General features: G+C 37.6%; 1 protein-coding gene across 1 annotated transcript in view; it reads left to right on the top strand.

Moving 5' to 3' along the window:
- Nucleotides 1-18,287, top strand: part of LRBA (LPS-responsive vesicle trafficking, beach and anchor containing) — a 431,397-nt gene that overhangs the window by 44,223 nt on the left and 368,887 nt on the right. Inside the window, exons 2-12 of the mRNA XM_010576372.1 lie at nt 6,068-6,299; nt 6,438-6,538; nt 8,773-8,868; nt 12,175-12,296; nt 12,401-12,527; nt 13,762-13,881; nt 14,195-14,341; nt 15,204-15,401; nt 16,048-16,181; nt 17,464-17,572; nt 17,681-17,833. Of these exons, the coding sequence (XP_010574674.1) occupies nt 6,068-6,299; nt 6,438-6,538; nt 8,773-8,868; nt 12,175-12,296; nt 12,401-12,527; nt 13,762-13,881; nt 14,195-14,341; nt 15,204-15,401; nt 16,048-16,181; nt 17,464-17,572; nt 17,681-17,833 (1,539 nt within the window). The remainder of the gene's footprint in view (nt 1-6,067; nt 6,300-6,437; nt 6,539-8,772; nt 8,869-12,174; nt 12,297-12,400; nt 12,528-13,761; nt 13,882-14,194; nt 14,342-15,203; nt 15,402-16,047; nt 16,182-17,463; nt 17,573-17,680; nt 17,834-18,287) is intronic.

The raw sequence follows: 18,287 nt of genomic DNA, 5'->3' as shown, positions 1-18,287 counted from the left end.
ACCTCTTTTCATTGGCTCCTCTATCACTTGGAGAAAGAAGTTATCATCAAAGCATTCCAGGAACCTCCTGGATTGCTTATGCCCTGCTTTGTTGTCACTTTGACAGATATCGGAGTGGTTGAAATCCCCCATGAGGACCAGGGCTTGTGAAAGTGAGCCTGCTCCTATCTGTCTATAGAGGGCCTCATCCGTTTGGTCTTCCTGGTTGGGTGGCCTGTAGCAGACTCCCACTATAATGTCGCCTGTCCTTGCCTTCTCTTTAATTCTGACCCATAAGCTTTCGGTCAGCTCCTCATCATCCACAGGTGGAGTTCCATGCACTGCAGCTGGTCATTGACATAAAGGGTGACATGCCCTCCTTGTCTCCCCTGCCTTTTCTTCCTAATGAGCCTATATCTTTCCATTCCAACACTCCAGTCATAGGAGCCAGCCCACCATGTCTCCGTGATGCCAGTAAGATCATAGCCCTGCAGGCGTGCACACATCTGTAACTCCTGTTGTTTATTCCCCATGCTACGTGTGTTTGCATAGAGGCATTTAAGTTGGGCTGCCAATTAGGCTGACCTGTGATACTTCTCCAGGCTTTGGGCATCTGTTGCTGGCACTGGCATCAAACTGGTAGGAGTGGGATGGATTGAGGTTCCCGTCCCGCAGCAACTTTGGTTTAAAGCCCTCCTCACCAGCTTGGCAAGCCTATGACTAAAGATGCTCTTCCCCTTCTCTGACAGATGGACCCCGTAAGTCCTCAGTAGACCAGGTTTCTCAAAGTGAGTCCCATGGTCTAAGTAGTCACACCTCTGGCTGTGGCGCCAGTCCTGTAACCATTTGTGGATTCACAAGATTCGACTGGCCCTTTCAGCCCTCTTCCCTTTAACCAGGAAGAGTGATGAAAAAACTACCTGTGCTCCAGAGTCCCTTACTGCCACTCCCAGGGCTCTTTAATCCTTCTTGATGCTCCTCAGACTACTCCTGGCTCTATCACTGGTGCCCATGTGAAACAACAGCAGCGGTTAATAGTTCACTGCACAAGGCTTCGTAGTCTCTTGGTGGCACGCCTGATACAAGCCCCCGGTAAGCAGCACACCTCTCTAGAGAGTGTGTCAGGTCAGCAAATGGATGCCTCTGTATCTTTCAGAAGAGAATCGCCTACTACTATCACTCATTGCTTTTTCTTAGTTGCGCCTTGCTGGAAGGTTATGACCTTGCCTTTCATGAGTGGGTCTTCCCACAGTTCTTTGTGCTTTGTCTAGTTTTTCTGGCCGCATTAGGGTTGATATAGTGGCAATATGTTGACAAAAAAAAGGTTGACTTCCAGGCTTTTTCTGTTCCTTTCTTGCCTTCCTATAATCTCTCTGGGCCTGAGCCCTGTTTATCATGATTTCACTGACTTGACATTCATGCTAATGTCGCTATTTGATATACTTATCCAAACCATCAACAGGTTTTCCTACCAAATCTCCTCTTAGGGCTTGTATTTTAATATGTTCTCACCTTCAAGTGTTGTGTTAGTGATAGAAAAGACTGCATGGAAAAGTGGGGGGTGAAGAGCAGGGAATGGATTGCTGTAAATTAGGATGTACGAGTTATTCTTCTTCCCCACCATCTTCCTCTTCTGGTCTGTAGAGGCCTTTCCCAATGAGAACCATCTTTTAATCACACCCAGGATGTGTACCATGGTGTTGACTTTTGCTGTTTATTGTGTACCCTCAAGGGATTTGACTGGCTTGGGGTCACTCATGATCCTATGAGATCCTTGCCCTAAAGAGGTTTTAGTTCTTATACTTCCCAAATCTTTGGCATATATTTTTGATGATCAATACATTTGTTTTGAGTTTCTGAATATATGAAAGGGCATGGAGTCCAGGATGTGGGTTATTACTTTGGTGGAAGATAAATGTAGGCAGAGAATATTATATTTATCGTTACTCAGAAGCATAATGGCTAAGATGAATCCATCTTTTTTGTGTTTGTATTCTCCAGAAGCTGCATTCAGATTTCATCATCAAGGGGTGAAAAATATGGTTGTGTTTTGTTTGTTTTACCCTTGCATTAAGAATAGGACCATTCTGGATAACATAGCTATTTGTGAATAGAGGTAAAAGGCAGGGTGTATATCAAACCTTTAATTGTTGAAATGGCAACTGGTTTAGCTTTGGCACATTTTTCTTGATGTTTATCTTGTATAAGTACCTTACTCTTATGAATAGAAGATTTTGGGCAGTTATCAGCTTTGCGGGTTCTTATTAAGCATAAACTTTTAAAACTTTCACTGAGATAGAACTGGCCTATTTGACTGCATTGTCCATAGTCATCGTTTTGGATATACTAAAGAAACAATTCAGAGATTACAAAATCAACATCTTGAGGAAAAGGGAGGTCACAATTTGCTTCGTTAATAGTTCTTTCATCCTGGCTTTAGGGAACAAAACAAGTACATTTGTCTTGATGTGTAGGTTATCTAGTAACCAGAAGGATGAAGAAAGTCTGTAGAAGTGAAGTCTTTTTTTGAGGTTTGAGGTAAAACTGTGGAGATCCAGCCCTATAGTTCTCCCAAGTATAGCCAATTTGGCTTTTCCAGGAGAAACACTGATTGTGGTCTTGGAATGGATTTCTTTTTTTCTGTTATAGTTCATTGAAATACTTTTCCTCATGTTTTCTTACAAGCTTTTGAAATATTTTATATCTGCCACTGGGAGAAGTGACTTTAAATTAGATTCATAATCTAGATCATGATCTTTCAGGAAAGTGAAGCTTGATTGTGTTTAATCTGAGCTATTTTCTGCATGCTGTAGTTTGGTAGCTGCTCACCCAAAGAGTGCACCATCTCTTTTATATCTTGGATCACTTCTCCCATTTTATGTTAGATGAAAGGTTCATTGCAAAGAGAGGTTTTGTGTGATTAAATTGGCTTTTTGTTTCTATTTGGAAGTGATGTAGTGCTATTTCATACTTTAAATTAGTGCTATTTTGTTGACTTCTCGTTAGTTTGGTTCTCTAAGGGGGAAAAAACCCCAACCCTACACTCTGAGTGTGTAGTTAAAAATTGCTGTACAGTATTCTTCGTGTTCTTAATCAGCTAAATGTAGAAACATTTTACCAAAAGGCTTGAGCTATTGGTTTAGTTTATATATTTTTCGAAGGTAAATATACCTGGCAAAATGTAAAATTTGTGAGGATGTATTTGAATACTTTCAATACTGCCCTTTAAAACCATTCCTGTAAGCTTATACTTAATTCTACATGCTGAAGAAAGAAAACGTTATGCCACCCTGTAGGTTGCTATAAAGATTGTTTATGCAGCTCAGCAGAGGACTTAAAATACGTTGAATTGGAGAATTTTGAAAAATGTACTGTGCGACATAGGAGACCAAATCATGCTAAAGTGCAAGGAAAGACTATACATCAGTTCAAAGGCTACATTATTCAAAAAAATACAACCATAAAAAAGGTAATAAGATTACATTCTCACACTTCATGGCTAGTAAGGTGCATTAAGCTGCTCAGATATTCATAACTTACTGTGACATTTGGGAAGATTACATTTTGCTGTGCACAGCCATTACTGCAGCTCAGATAATAACTAGCCAATGCATGGACCTGGATTATGATCCCTGTCATTGGAAACAAATTTGTGTTTTGAAGGTTGATCAGTTTCAAATCACCATTAGAAAGGGTTAATATGACATACTGTGGGGTGTGTGTGTGCTTATGTGTATCTAATGGGTATGCATACATATAGTACATCAACTGCACTGTGCCTTTGGTATATTGCTTTCTTTGTCAATTTTTTTGTCCTCACTTGCCTTAAAGGAAATGTTAAAATGGTAATTATTTCTACCATAGCATATTATTTCTAGAATGTAGTTGCTGAAATGCTTATGTTTGCAGATTAGATTGGAAACCTAATTTGACAGCTTCCTGGATGGGTGGTTACTGATAATAGTGTATCTAGCCAAAAATGAAAGATTGGTGGTGTAGACTATAGGGTGAAGGTAAGGTCACCTCTGGTTGCCGTATATGGTTTTGGTGTGATAATTCATGGTTGGCTAATAGTTAAAACCAAATGCATAAAGAGTTGAATTTCTTGTTAAGAATTAGCAGGTGTTTTGTGGCTAGAATTTAACCTTCAGCTATTCTGTCTGTACATGGAATGCAGTATTTTCTTTGTTTCTTACCTTGAGAAAGAGTGTGGCTTCTTGAGGAATACCTCAGTTTTGTAGAGGATGATAAATTTAGTGTAAAATAAAGTGTAAAGTTGGTTAAGTATTTTACGTTTTCAGATGTTTTGTTCAGTTTTTTTTTTTAAGGGGGGGTGTACTTTTTTTTTTGCATTTATTTTGTGATAATTCTGTGTTAATCCATTCTGCTCAGCATTCTCCCTTGAATTCTACCTTACAGAGCTTTCTTGAGGTAGGCCTCTGCTCCATCTTATGGAAGGGGAAAACTGAGGCTTGGACAATGATAATGACTTGATAGATTTGTTTGAGTTGACAGCATGAGTTGATATAGAGAAGCTGGGAATATAATTCAAGTCTCCCCATTCAGTTCCTGCAGTTTCCCTAGATATTAAGGAAGCAACTGATAGTAAATTGCATAATTATTTTTCATGACCAAGAGGGGAGAAAATGGAAAAGTGTAAATTGCTGTTAAGAAATTGTTGCCATGAGACTTTGTCTATTCTGTCATAAAAGCAGTAACTTTCTCTCCTTCTTGTGGTGTTTGGCATTACTGATTTATGGCCAGAAGACCAAAGATTGCTTCTTCAAAGTGACAAGATTTAGACACTTGAGGAGAATGTATGGTAATTTCAGTAGTTAATGAAGAGTGTATATTCTGTTCCGTTGGGTAAGTTTATCTTCAGATCCTGACTAGCTGAGAGAAGCTGTCGGAGCTAATATGGAAGCAAGTTGGTATATGTATTTTGGGGCAGTTTTGACATGGTATCGCTTTGGCAAGTGACAGTACTGAAGCTGTTATGGTCAAAGCCTGTGAAAGCAACACCATGTAGGACAGAAATAATGTCTTCTATTAGACAAAGTTGTAGAAGTGAGAGCGAGCTGAAATACTTTTGATCATGAGTCTATTTTGATCATTTGAGTCAATGCTATCTGAATTCCGCTTTGTATGCTGGTAAATAATGGGTATTCTGGCAAGCGTGGCAAACATTAAGTTTAATACAGTTCTAAAGTCCAAGAGAATTTTAAAAAGTGGGGGGGGAGGATTGGGGTAGAGGAGTTAGATTAGTACAATACATCTTTCCTTCAACTGCAATTTTTATTTTATTGAGTACACAAATGAGAATGAAGTAGGTTATTTCCTTCCCCCCTCCACCTCCTTGGCACATGCATATGTGGTTAGTTACTCAGTGTATGTTCAAACAAAGCCTGCATCTAGGAGACCTGAAATATTACAGGATTTAAGTGCCTTAGCCAAAGCATAGTCAAAGGCTTCAAACAGTGCTGCTGTTTCACATTAATGCAGATATAGCAAGCCTTTGCTTCCTTTTAGTACCTGTGGCTACTAATGAAACTGGCAGTTAATACTTAACCAGCTTTATTCATTATCTCAGGAATGACTCTTAAGTGTTTATAAGTGGCAATATTTCTGATGTGCATCAGCTCCTTTTGGCTGGAATTGCCCTATTATTTGAGGAGTGTTAAGCACATGGGAATGAAAGCTTTTAGGGCCACCCCAGGCCATTTAAGGTACCTTAGCAGGCTTGGCTTTCTCACCTGTTTTGGAGCACTCACTTGGTCTCTTCACTTTTCAGCTGTGTGGGCCAGCTCAGGACATCTGTATCTTAAAGTATCCAAATGCTCTTCTGCAGCAATTGTCTGACAGTAGGTGACACCTTAGGAGCATCTTTGTTGAAGTTACTGTACAGAACTTGAAACAGAGGAAGAATGAGACTTTATATATTGATGTTGGCCTCATTATGTTTGTTGGTTTTTGTTTTTTTTTTTAATCTTACGTCTTTGATAGCTTTCTTCTTGCAGAATTAATAACATGGATTGGTACTCTGATACGATTGTCTTAAGTTTTTTTTTTTTAATCTTTTGTCTAAAAGCTTGTTGGAGGCCAGTTTGACTTGGAAATGAACTTTATCATCCAAGAAGGAGAGGGCATCACCTGCATGGTAGACTTGCTGGACAAGTGTGACATCACCTGCCAGGCTGAGGTGTGGAGCATGTTTACAGCAATCTTGAAGAAAAGTATACGCAATCTACAAGCATGCACAGAAGTGGGACTTGTTGAACAAGTGCTCAAGAGGATTGATAGAGCTGACAACATGATTGCAGGTACAGTGTCATCTAGTGTATGACTCAAACTGTATTCCTTTTATGTAAAATCTCATGGAATCATTTATTTAATTAAGTGATAGAAATTTGATGTTGCATTTTATTAAGCAATTATATTGCTGTTCTTTTCCTTTTCAGATCTCTTAGTGGATATGCTGGGTGTACTGGCTAGCTATAACTTGACAGTTCGAGAGCTAAAGTTATTCTTCAGCAAGCTTCAAGGAGAAAAAGGGAGATGGGTAAAAGAAAACACAAAACTGAAACCATTTTTGTAGTGTTGCTTATTTTTTTCCTAATGCTCTCAAGTAAAAAGGCTGTTTGATAACCTTTATAATAAACAAATTTTAAATGTACCAAGAAATATAGGAAGCTTTCTGGTAGTATATCAATGAATCTTTTTACCTGCAAGCAATTAAAATACAGAGAGTAGAATAGTGATGAAATTAAATTTCCTCCTCGATCTATGGACTGGATTGGTCTTTTTGAACACCTGGGAATAATATGGTGACTCTAAGCAAGTGTTTTTATGCACATGTTTTTATTTTTGTAATTCCAGTGATGTGAAATTGAAGGAAAAAGAATTAAATTTTTTTTTAAGACAAGAGAGAGAAATAAATAAAAGTGTCTATATAGGCAGTTCAGTGTGCTTCTATTTTCACATTGTTCTTCTTTACCTGAAGATTGAAAAAATTTATCTAGTGAGGGAAGTGAGAAATTGTGGCAGAAATTGAAATGAAGGAAATAAACTCCAGCTGAAAAATTATATCATGTCCTCCTGTTCCTGTGTGAACTAGAAAGGGAGAAAAGGGTCTCCTTTTACTGTTGAGAACCTCCTTCCCTAAAGTAAAAATGTGTATGTTGTAGAAGCCACCAGATAAAGTTTTCTTTAAGACAAAATAGTTTTGCTGGAATTGGGAACTATTTTAATAATTGTTTTACATGCTTTGAATTTTAATTCAGCTGCTGTTATCTCTAAATACTCAGCCTAGTGTGGAGAAAAGGTAGCAAAGTGTCTCTGTCGACTTTAAATAGTTTTAAAAAATTATGTACTAAATATAAAAGCCAATATGCACAAATAATATAGCAAATTTTAAAAGACCCTTTGAAATAAATAAATTTGGAGATCTTAACTCGCGCAGATAAAAATACTCTAAACTTAATAACAGGTTTGAACTTAATAATTGAACCTACAGACTATATTTAACCATAGATGAATTAAAGTTGTCTCTGTAACATTAACTTTTTCATTTCCTGTCTCTCTATTTGCATTTAATTTCCTTTATTAAAGAATAAATATAGAGGAAAGGAAGAAAAAAATGCTGCAGTTGCATTGCTAAGGAGTTGCACGGCTCCATAAATCTTAGTCAGCAGTGTTGTAAAGATACAAGGTATTTGGCTACAAAACAAATTACCTAGTTGAATTCTATAGTGCTGAAGACATCTAAGCAGTTCTCCATGTTTCCTCCTGAATTTTAATTCAGATTCATGAAGCACTGTTTATCTGACTATAATTTTGGTACATTTAAAATACTTGTAACGGATCATGCAAAGCTTAGTTTTCAGGGGGTGGCTGCTTACAAGAGGGGAAAAAGGGCACTTTCAGGAAAAGATCAGAAGTGTAAAATTGTAGTTTAAAAATAGATCTACTGGAAAGTTATGAAGTGGTAAAAGAAGATGCACAAAATTGTTCTGTCACTGTGACCAGTATGTGCTGGACTTCTGTTGTGAGCTCATATACTTGATTTGGAGTTTATAGTTGCTAAGTATTACAACAAAATCAATGCAGAATTAGGGTGGTGGTGAGGAAGTGTTAAGCATTCACACTAATTGAGCACTCAGTTTAGGTGCTCCAAACGGCGCTTGAGACTTTAATCTTTCTCTGTGGACTTATATGAAGGGATATGTGTAACCAAAGACACTTTAATCTAGTATATGACTGTAGTCCTGATGAAAATAGTAATGTCTGCTAATCTTCCCTCTCCCTTTTGCTAGGTATTCCCCATCTCCCTTGTGCTGGCACAGGTTTCATGCAGCCACGATCCAAAATGGCTGTAACTGAAAATTGGTTTGCATTTGTTTTTCCTAAATTAGTTTTCAGCTGGGTCAGTTAATTTTCTTTAGCTCACTGCAAATCCATGCAAATGGTAGTGCTGATGGGAATGAACAGATAGAGAGAGGAACCAACATTCAGGGTCAGTTTAGTTTGTGCTGGATGAAAGTGGCTCTGGCTTTTAAGTCCTTAATTTAGTTATCCAATTAATTGTATTTCAGTGCACCTACTGCATAATATGTGAAGGTATCCATGACTCTTTGTTAATGTTGTTTATTGAAGGTGCTAAATGTCTTAGTAGAGTATTATTCAACCATATGCAAAGCTTTAAAATGTGTAAAAATTATTTTTTTGTGTGTATAGTCTTTTCTTTCTTATAGGTGTGTTTTATTTATTTACAAGTGTAATAATTCTCTTTGTCAGCCACCACATGCTGGGAAGTTATTGTCTGTGTTAAAACACATGCCTCAGAGGTATGGACCTGATGCCTTCTTCAACTTTCCAGGAAAAAGTGCTGCAGTATGTAGATATTTTAAATCTCTTGTTTGTTCATTTGTTGTTCTATTATGGCCATTGGTTATTTTCATTTGAGTGGTCTTCTGTCTCATCTGTCACTGTCATAGATGTAGACTTTTAACCAAATTTTTTTCTTTGCCTGACACCTACATTATGCCTAAATAAATCATGGTTATAATAAATGTGCATTATCCCCGTAGAAGGACAAATACTGTTACATAAAGAATGGATATAAGTGAGGCTTTTTTGTAGTTTTTTTGTTTGTTTGGGTTCTTTTTGGTTTTTTTTTTCCAGACTGGTTCATTTAAATCTTTTTGCAAGGAGAATCTGCCTGACTTTTGCTCCCATGTTTCTGTGGGAATGGTGCTTGTCTTACTATCCAGTATATGTGTGAGTGGCTTTGTGGTAGGTTGATCCTGGCTACATACCAGGTGCCCACCAAGCTGCTCTATCACTCCCCTCCTCAGCTGGACAGGGGAGAGAAGAATATAATGAAAGATTTGTGGGGTCAGGTAAGGACAGGGAGATCACTCACTGATTACCATCACGAGCAAAACAGACTCAACTTGGGGAAATTAATTTAATTTATTACCAATCAAATCAGAGTAGGATAATGAGAAATAAAAATGAATCTTAAAACACCTTCCTCCCACCCCTCCCTTCTTCCTGGGCTCAACTTCACTCCTGATTTCTTTATCTCCTCTCCCTGAGCGGCACAGCGGGACAGGAAATGGGGGTTGCAGTCAGTTCATCACGCGTTGTCTCTGCTGCTCCTTCCTCTCACACTCTTCCCCTGCTCCAGCTCCCCTATCTCCACCCATGGGAGATAGTCCTCCATGAACTTTTCCAACATGGGTTCTTCCCATGGGCTGCAGTTCTTCATGAACTGCTCTAGCATGGGGCCCTTCCACGGGGTGCAGTCCTTCAGGACTAGACTGCTCCAGCGTGGGTCCCCCATGGGGTCACAAGTCTTGCCAGCAAACCTGCTCCAGCATGGGCTCCTCTCTCCATGGGCCCACAAGTCCTGCCAGGAGCCTGCTCCAGCACGGGCTTCCCATGGGGTTACCACCTCCTTGGGGCATATCCACCTGCTCTGGCGTGGGGTCCTTCACGGGCTGCAGGTAGATATTTGCTCCACCGTTAACCTCCATGGGCTGCAGGGGAACAGCCTGCCTCACCACGGTCTTCACCATGGGCTGCAAGGGAATCTGTGCTTCAGTACCTGGAGTACCTCCTCCCCCTCCTTCTCCACTGACCTTGATGTCTGCAGGGTTGTTTCTCTTACATGTTCTCGTGTCTCCCATATACTGTTGCGCAGCAGTTTTTTCCCCCTTCTTAAATATGTTATCACGCAGGCACTATACCACTGTTGCAGATTGGCACAGCTTTGGCCAGTGGTGGGTTCACCTTGGAGCTAGCTCTATCAGACATGAGGGAAGCTTCTAGCATCTTCTCACAGAAGCCACACCTGTAGTCCCTCTGCTACCAAAGCCTTGCCATGCAAACCCAATACAGCTTTACATCTAGAAACCTTTGCTAGTGAAACCACAGAAAGCATTGAACTAGAAGTGGCCATACTTGCACTGTTTATTAGTTCTTTTAATGATCAGATTATGTGAATAACATATATTGCTTATAAGAATTCTCTGAGAAAATGTGGATCCTAGACATGTATAGGTTGAATAATATTGAAAGAGGATTAAATTTAACAATGATTTGAAAAATACGAAAAAGACTTTTTCATAATTGTTCAGGTGACTGATTCATTTTTAAGTTCTGTGGTGTTCACTTGAAAAAGAATTTGAAACTAAATAGGTGGGTGGAAAATACCGTGTAGAATCTTCTGTAGGAATTTAAGTATATCAACACTTGCTCCTAAAACTGTAGGATGAAATAGTATGTTCAAAATTTCATGCTTAATTCAGAATAAAATTTGAGTAAGATTTATCACATGACTATTTACAGCTTTCTTCACATAAACCCATTACCTTTCTGCCTCAGTGGCTTGACATTAAATTTCACCAACTTGATGACATAATTTTTTTGGAATGAAAACTTGAGATTGAAAAATGCAGACTACTAGAAAAACGCTTCTGCAGTTTTATGTTTATCACATGCAACAGAACTTAGCAATAGATAGCTGTGGTTTTGTTTCTTTTGGCTACTCATGTACTGTTTTTGTATTTAACTTCTAATAATTGTGTTGAATGTTTGAACTGTATGTGATATTGGGGTGCCTCAGTAACCTTAATGTAAATATTCTTACGTATTTTTAAATTTAGAAGTCTTAGAAATTAAGTATTTAATATAATTACTCCAACATCCATTGTGAGTTGAACCAAATGATAGTGCTACCAGTTCCCAAAAGTTGGGCTCAAAGACATGCAGACTGATTAGTTAGCTGGTATAGAGAAGGATTTATAGCATTTTGTTTGGACAAGGATAGCTGAATGGAGCGTGGGAGCATAATAAGGAGTCTGGCGACACTCAAGTTCTTTGATGTTTTTTGTTCATTGGTATTGATCATCTGGACAACATCTTTGATCAGTGGTTATGGCAGTCTTAGTTGAAGTGTGTGTTGCAAATCTGTGCAGCAAAACATGGAAAGTTAATAGTAATGTTAAAAAAACCCCAACCAAACAAAAAAACTCACACAATAAAACCCAACTGTTTGAAACAGAGAGCCCCACCACACAGTTTATAACTTAAGAGCTTTTGAGCTAACAGAAACACAGTGTTTGATATGAAGATTTTGGCTGGTGGGGATTGTATTACCTTTCTTTTAAGGAAGTTTGTAAGTCTGTCATATTCTAACTGGAAGGCTACATTAGACATGAGTTTCAAAAGAGAAAAGAATCTGTTAAGTACATGGTTCTCTTTGTGTGCCCAGCTTCTTTTCATAATCAGTTATTTTCCTGAATGCCATCACTATGTGAAAATAAGTTTATAAATCTGATTATTCTGTCAGGTTACCACAAAACCAAATCAGCTTGAATTTGCATTTTGAGGAGTTTTTATGCAGTAAGGCTTCCACTAAAGTGTTTAATTTTTGAAGTGTAAGTTACTATTAATAATCCTCCTTGAGATATAAAGACCAGTTTTTAAATATTTAGATTAATTAAATATTTTAGCAATGGAGTACAAAAAGCACAGAAGTTTAGGCCAGATTTTTTTTTAGTATAGAGAAAACTACACATTTGTAGTGTGTATCTGTATATCAATATACATTTGTAGTGTATATCTTAAGCTGTATACTTTTACTATTGTGATGTTGATCTTTCTACATGAATACCTTTTTGCTTTCTTTAGGCTATTGCCTTACCTCCTATAGCCAAGTGGCCGTACCAAAATGGGTTTACTTTCCACACTTGGCTAAGAATGGATCCTGTAAATAATATCAATGTGGATAAGGATAAGCCTTACTTATATTGGTGAGTATTATGTAGAACCATATTTCTGATGTTCAATTTCTATTAATTGTTCAATGATTTCTGCTTCTATCTGTGTATGTGCTGATTTTGTTCTAATTTGTTAGTTTTCGAACAAACAAAGGACTTGGTTATTCTGCTCACTTTGTTGGCGGCTGCTTGATTGTAACATCCATAAAATCAAAGGGAAAAGGTTTCCAGCATTGTGTAAAATTTGATTTCAAGCCACAAAAGGTGAGTAAAAACAATAAAATCTTTGAAACAGATTTCATGAGTTTAAAAAAATAGCTTAGGAGGAGTGTTGTAGCTATTGGTTAGGCTCATCTTTCTGTATCAGAACAGTTACACTGGAATGAGCAAAACAAATTGTGTTCTGAATTCTTATTTCTTTTTAATTTTGCTTATGAAATGTATAAGAAAGAGCTAGAAAATGCAGTTTAACAGAAGTTTTATGAATTTGTGAGACTTGTGTGAGTTCTCTTGAGAACTCTTAATACCTATACACAGCTTGGAAGTTAAAAGGCTTGAGATTTTTTTCCTTCTCTGTTTATACTGTTTTCTCCCACCTCCAGACATTCTCTTCTCCTTTTTCTAAAGGGTTTTGCTAAGGCTTCCCTTTACATCATTATTTACTTGATGTGTACAAATGCAGTGTTATTTTAAGAAAGCATTAGTAACCCACATTTTGTTTCCTTAATCAAGCTAGGACCATTAATAGGAGTTTGGTCTTCTTACATGTGGGAGGACAACAGATTCATTCTTGAAAGAATGTTATACTTTATGTTCATTCAGGTTGTCCAGGAAAGTCTCCTTGCATTTGCTGCTTTATTCAATATATCTTTTTGAATGTAAGAAAATATGAGTTGATTTTATTATTGGTGTTCAAGGGTTGCTTGCCTATCAAGTTGTATTATGCTATGTTGAAAATGTTTCCTTTTTCAACTAGGTATTCTGCTAATGTTTCTGGAGCAACTGGTGTAAACATTTTGTGAGAGAACAGGCCTCCTCAGGAATTTCTTATCAGTAATCCCTTGCTGTAAATATGGAATCTGTTTGTGATAATTTGACATGCACGGCCTTTGAAAGTCTTTAGTCTGGAGCCATCCTTGCTCTTTGGAATGACAACATTTGCAGTAGTCCAACATGCTGAGAGTAACCCAACTTAAAAATTATTTACACAGTGGTTTCAGTGTAAATATGGTTCAGCGTTGCCATGAAGATTTTTTGAGTTCTATGCCATAAATACCTTTTAAGCTTCTGTGTCTACTTCTTGTGGAAAAGATGGCATATTATCCTTTGACATAGCTATGCAAGAAAACTCACCAATGACTTAATCTTTTTGACTTAAAATAAATCTTTCAATCTTAATTTAATTCACATAGTTGAATTTGTTCTACTGTGCCCACTTTAATGCTTAAGCTACTTTACGTGTCTATAGAATTGTATCAATTGTTTTCTTATCATTTAGTGGTATATGGTTACTATAGTGCACATCTATAACCGCTGGAAGAATAGTGAACTTCGATGTTATGTGAATGGCGAACTGGCATCTTATGGAGAAATAACGTGGTTTGTCAACACCAGTGATGTAAGTAACCCCTGTATACTCATATCTATAGTTGATCATCTTCATGGATTAAATAGATATCCTTTGCCATTTTATTAATAAACCTCCCCCATTTTATGCAGTTTTAAAAAAGGTTGAAATAAAATTAATAACTTTTTGGTAGAGAAGTAGGTTCTGCTTTTATACATCACAGAACTTAAAATTTCTTTCTGCTAAGACCCTCAAATGCTTGTTTATGTAAAAATAATATTCCCCGGTAATATGTATATTCTTTGCATAATTTGCTTGTGTAGCATAGATTAAACCCTGTTACTTGGTTCTGTTTTATTTTCAGACATTTGACAAATGTTTCCTGGGTTCTTCAGAAACAGCAGATGCCAATCGAGTGTTTTGTGGGCAAATGACATCCGTTTACCTTTTTAGTGAGGCTCTCAATGCTGCTCAGATCTTTGCCATTTATCAGCTTGGTCTGGGATATAAGGTATCTTAGAATTGACCATAAAGTTTCCGAAGTTTAATTCTGATAAGACTCTTTATGGTGGGTTTTAAGAATGTTGTGACACCTCTGTGTCGTTCTGAAAATGTTCTTACTTTGTGATCTTTTTATTAAACTCTTCCATGTTTCTTCTATAAGCCCATGTATCCCCTCACAAACTACAAGTAAGCATTAATTCAATTATTTAATTTCTTATAAAAAATAAATTTCTGTTCCTGTTTACTTCTTAAAATTTCCATGTTGGTGGTTGGAAGAGGGAGACCACCACTGTTATCTCTGGCTAGGTTCACTTTTTCACTGCAGCTGAAAACTTTAGATCAAGTATGATGTATTTGTCTTAGAAATGTAGCTTTACAATTGATTGTGCTAGTCAGTTTTTTTTAATGTGTGAAGTTAGTCCTGAGGATTAGTTTTGTTGCAGTGATTTATTATTTGTTTTGTCATAGCCTGAGGGGCATTAATTGAAGACTGTTATTCCCTGGCAGCTGTACAAACATACGCTAAAAAAGATGGTGCCTATTCTATCTGCTCCTCAATTATTAGTTCCTTCTGAGTGAACACTGCTGACTGTCATTCTGTTTCCTGGCTAATGTGTTTCTTTTACATTACCCACCATTTTGGCAATGTCACTCTTCCGGGGTCAAAAAAAATTCTGCGGTTCTAACTCTGTAAAATTGACTTTGAGTCAATGTTCTTACAAAACCCTTTCTTTCTGAAATATTGCTAGATTGAAGAAGCAATGTTTTAGTCATTTTTTGGCAATAGTAGTGTTCTGAACTGTATTCTCAATGTGTGTAATCTATTTTTTTTTTCTTTTTTCCTTCTTCAACCCTGCTCCCCAATCCAGGGAACATTCAAATTCAAGGCAGAAAGCGATCTCTTCCTTGCTGAACATCACAAATTGTTGCTATATGATGGCAAACTATCCAGTGCTATTGCTTTTATGTACAATCCAAGGGCTACAGATGCACAGCTGTGTCTAGAGTCATCCCCTAAGGATAACCCTTCTATTTTTGTTCATTCACCACATGCCCTCATGCTGCAGGTATTTCAACATTTTCATAGAGGATACAAGTGATTTCTGTTTGAAAATCTAAAAATCATGTGTTATAGGGATTTAGACAAGATAGGTTAGGTTTTTTTGCATTGTCCCTGCTGCTACCTCCCCTGTTTCTTGAATTAATGTGGATGCACAAGAATCCTAAGAAAAAGGTTTATCAAAGTTACAACCTAAAAAAAGGTCAGTACTACAAAGACTGTGTTAGCTTTTCAAAAAAATTCTTCTTCCTCATTTCTGACATATGTTGACTCCCCTACAGATACTACCTGTCTCCCGTCCTTTGCCCTGTTGATATGATATCCTTTTCTTCCCTATGCTTTGAATGCCTTAAGCTTTTAATTTGTCAGAAGCTTTTTCTAGAGTTTCTTTATTACTAAAGTATTGTTTTAGAGTTTGCAAGCTACCTCCTGTATATTCATCTGAGGATCTACACTGTAGACTGTATCTAAAGCAGTAGGTCAGCCACACTGGGCATTTAGTGTGGCTGTGGCAGCCAGTTCATGCTTCTTGCTGTTTGTTTTTATTTGGTAATAATACAATTTTTATATTGAGGAAATTTCAAACTATTTCTAGCAAACTTTTTAACAGTTTCTGAAGGAGATTTCAATATTTCTTAATTCTTCTTTGTCAGGATGTGAAAGCAGTCTTAACGCATTCTATCCAAAGTGCCCTGCACTCCATTGGAGGGGTGCAGGTACTTTTCCCTCTCTTTGCACAGTTAGACTATAGGCAATATTCGTCGGACCACGTTGACACAACTGTTTGGTGAGTGCACATACTTACTGTGTTCTGTTCTTTGTTTCTTTTTAAGTAAAGGAAATTACCTCTTGCTTTATTAAGTTGCATAGTGGTTTAAATTGTCTTGTGCAACAATGAATTATGTCTAACAACAAAGAGGTGGCCTTGTTACAGGCAGGACCTCAAAGTGAAGTGTTTATTTGTGCTAAATTTTCTATGAAAGTTCACACAGAATCAAAATGTACAGATTTCTACTTCACAATTTTTTTTGTATAACAGAATTGCAGACAATTCTGTTGAAATTATTCCTGTCATGGAAAAAATCCACTGGGGAAAGCTTCAAGAGAAACTCCAGGAAGGATGAATTTTTCAGCTACATGAAGTTATTCCAAGGAATTTATTTGGTTTTTTACCTTCAGACTTTTTGGAAGATTCAGTGTTACTGCCAGGCTTTCCCTTGGTTTTCAGCTCTGTTTCAACTCAGTTCAACTTCTGAACATCCAGGCAGAGAAACTGGTGGAGCTCCTAAGTTAGAGAGTAGTATTAATAGCAAAGGGATTGCTTTTTAGAATCCTGGTGTAGTTTGCTCTGTTTCATTGCAATTGTAGTTTCATGACTGTTTAAGGATGATCTACATCCATATTGTTGCTAAGAAGGGGTGGTCACAATGTTCCTTCAGCCCATTTGTGAGTTCCTGGGCCTGTCTTGAGCTGGCTCAGACTTGGGTGTCTGTGTGATGAGTGAGGGATTTGATTCAGTTGCAAGCTGGTCCAGCAATGGAGGGGTTTTCAGCTGGCTGAGATCTTGATTAATAGGCATTAGTGCTGTGAGACAGGGGGAGGGGCATGAATATTCCTTCTGGCAGCAACACAGAGTTAAATTACCTTGAACCAATACTAAAGCTGTACCTAGAAAAATATTTCCAATATCTGCTCATCTGAAAGCAGTAGAAAGTGGAATGCCATTTGTTACTGATCTTGCAGAAGTTTGTAAGTGAAATACAAAGCAGAGAGAAGTACAAGCTTAACTGTTGCATTTCTGCGAGAAAGTGTTTTCAGAAGAATTTTGCTATTGCATGGTTATCTCAGAATCCAGAATTTCAAGTTAGAAATGCATTAATTAAAAGCAAGAATTTAGAGCTTTCAAAATTGAGCCTTGCTTTTTGTTTTAAAAATTCTGATCTGAGCATTTATATAAAACATTAAATGTATCTCTGGGCTGTATGGTGGAAGTGTTAATTAGGAAATACTTTCTGTCCCACTGTAACCCTTTAAAACATTTTTCTTTACTAAAACGTTACATTTTTCAGTTCTACTTTATTGGCTTTCATCATGGAGTTGTTGAAGAACTCCATTGCTATGCAAGAACAGATGCTCTCCTGTAAGGGCTTCCTTGTGATAGGATATAGCCTAGAAAAGGTAAAGCAAATCTTTCTTGATGCCTTACATTAGTGTGGAAATTTTTTAAGATAAATGCTTTTCCTAGACTGTTGCAGGGCTCTTTCTTAAGCAGATCCTCTTTTACAGTCTTCCAAAGCCCATGTTACCCGAGCTGTACTAGAACTTTGCCTTGCCTTTTCGAAATATCTGAGCAACTTACACAATGGGGTGCCCTTGCTGAAGCAGCTGTGTGATCATGTTCTCCTTAATCCTGCAATATGGATTCATATCCCAGCACAGGTAAAATTGCTTGTTCTTATGAGTAAGGTATCTTATGATGTATCAGTTTGGGAGTGCTGAGACTAAGCCTGGACTCCAAGAATTACAGGTCCTGGGTCCCCAGCAGAAATCATACAGGAACTGTTTTCAGACTCTGCTTTTCTGCACATAGCTGTCAACTTTTATAGACTCCCAAGGTTTTCAGGGAATTTGGAAACCCACAGTGCTCTGCAAAGCAGAGTTGGGAGTGACTTCTGGAGTTCCTGACCCAGTCAGTGTTGTAGATTGAGAAGGACTTTCGGATGGTTTAGTTGGAAAAAAACCAAATTTTTGAGAGAAATTATCCTGGGTGTCAGATTTGAAGTCTTCATTTAAATTGACATATTCCCTGCAGAGTATTTTTGTTTTGGTGAATCTATGTTCTCTGAGAGTGAACAGCTTGGATGGAAACTTTTCAGTTGGTTCTACTCGAAAC

This window comes from Haliaeetus leucocephalus, unplaced genomic scaffold (genome assembly GCF_000737465.1).
Source record: "Haliaeetus leucocephalus isolate CR32 unplaced genomic scaffold, Haliaeetus_leucocephalus-4.0 Scaffold21, whole genome shotgun sequence".
NCBI lineage: Eukaryota > Metazoa > Chordata > Aves > Accipitriformes > Accipitridae > Haliaeetus > Haliaeetus leucocephalus.
Note: the sequence above shows the minus strand (reverse complement) of the source record. Positions and strands in the feature narration are given on the sequence as shown.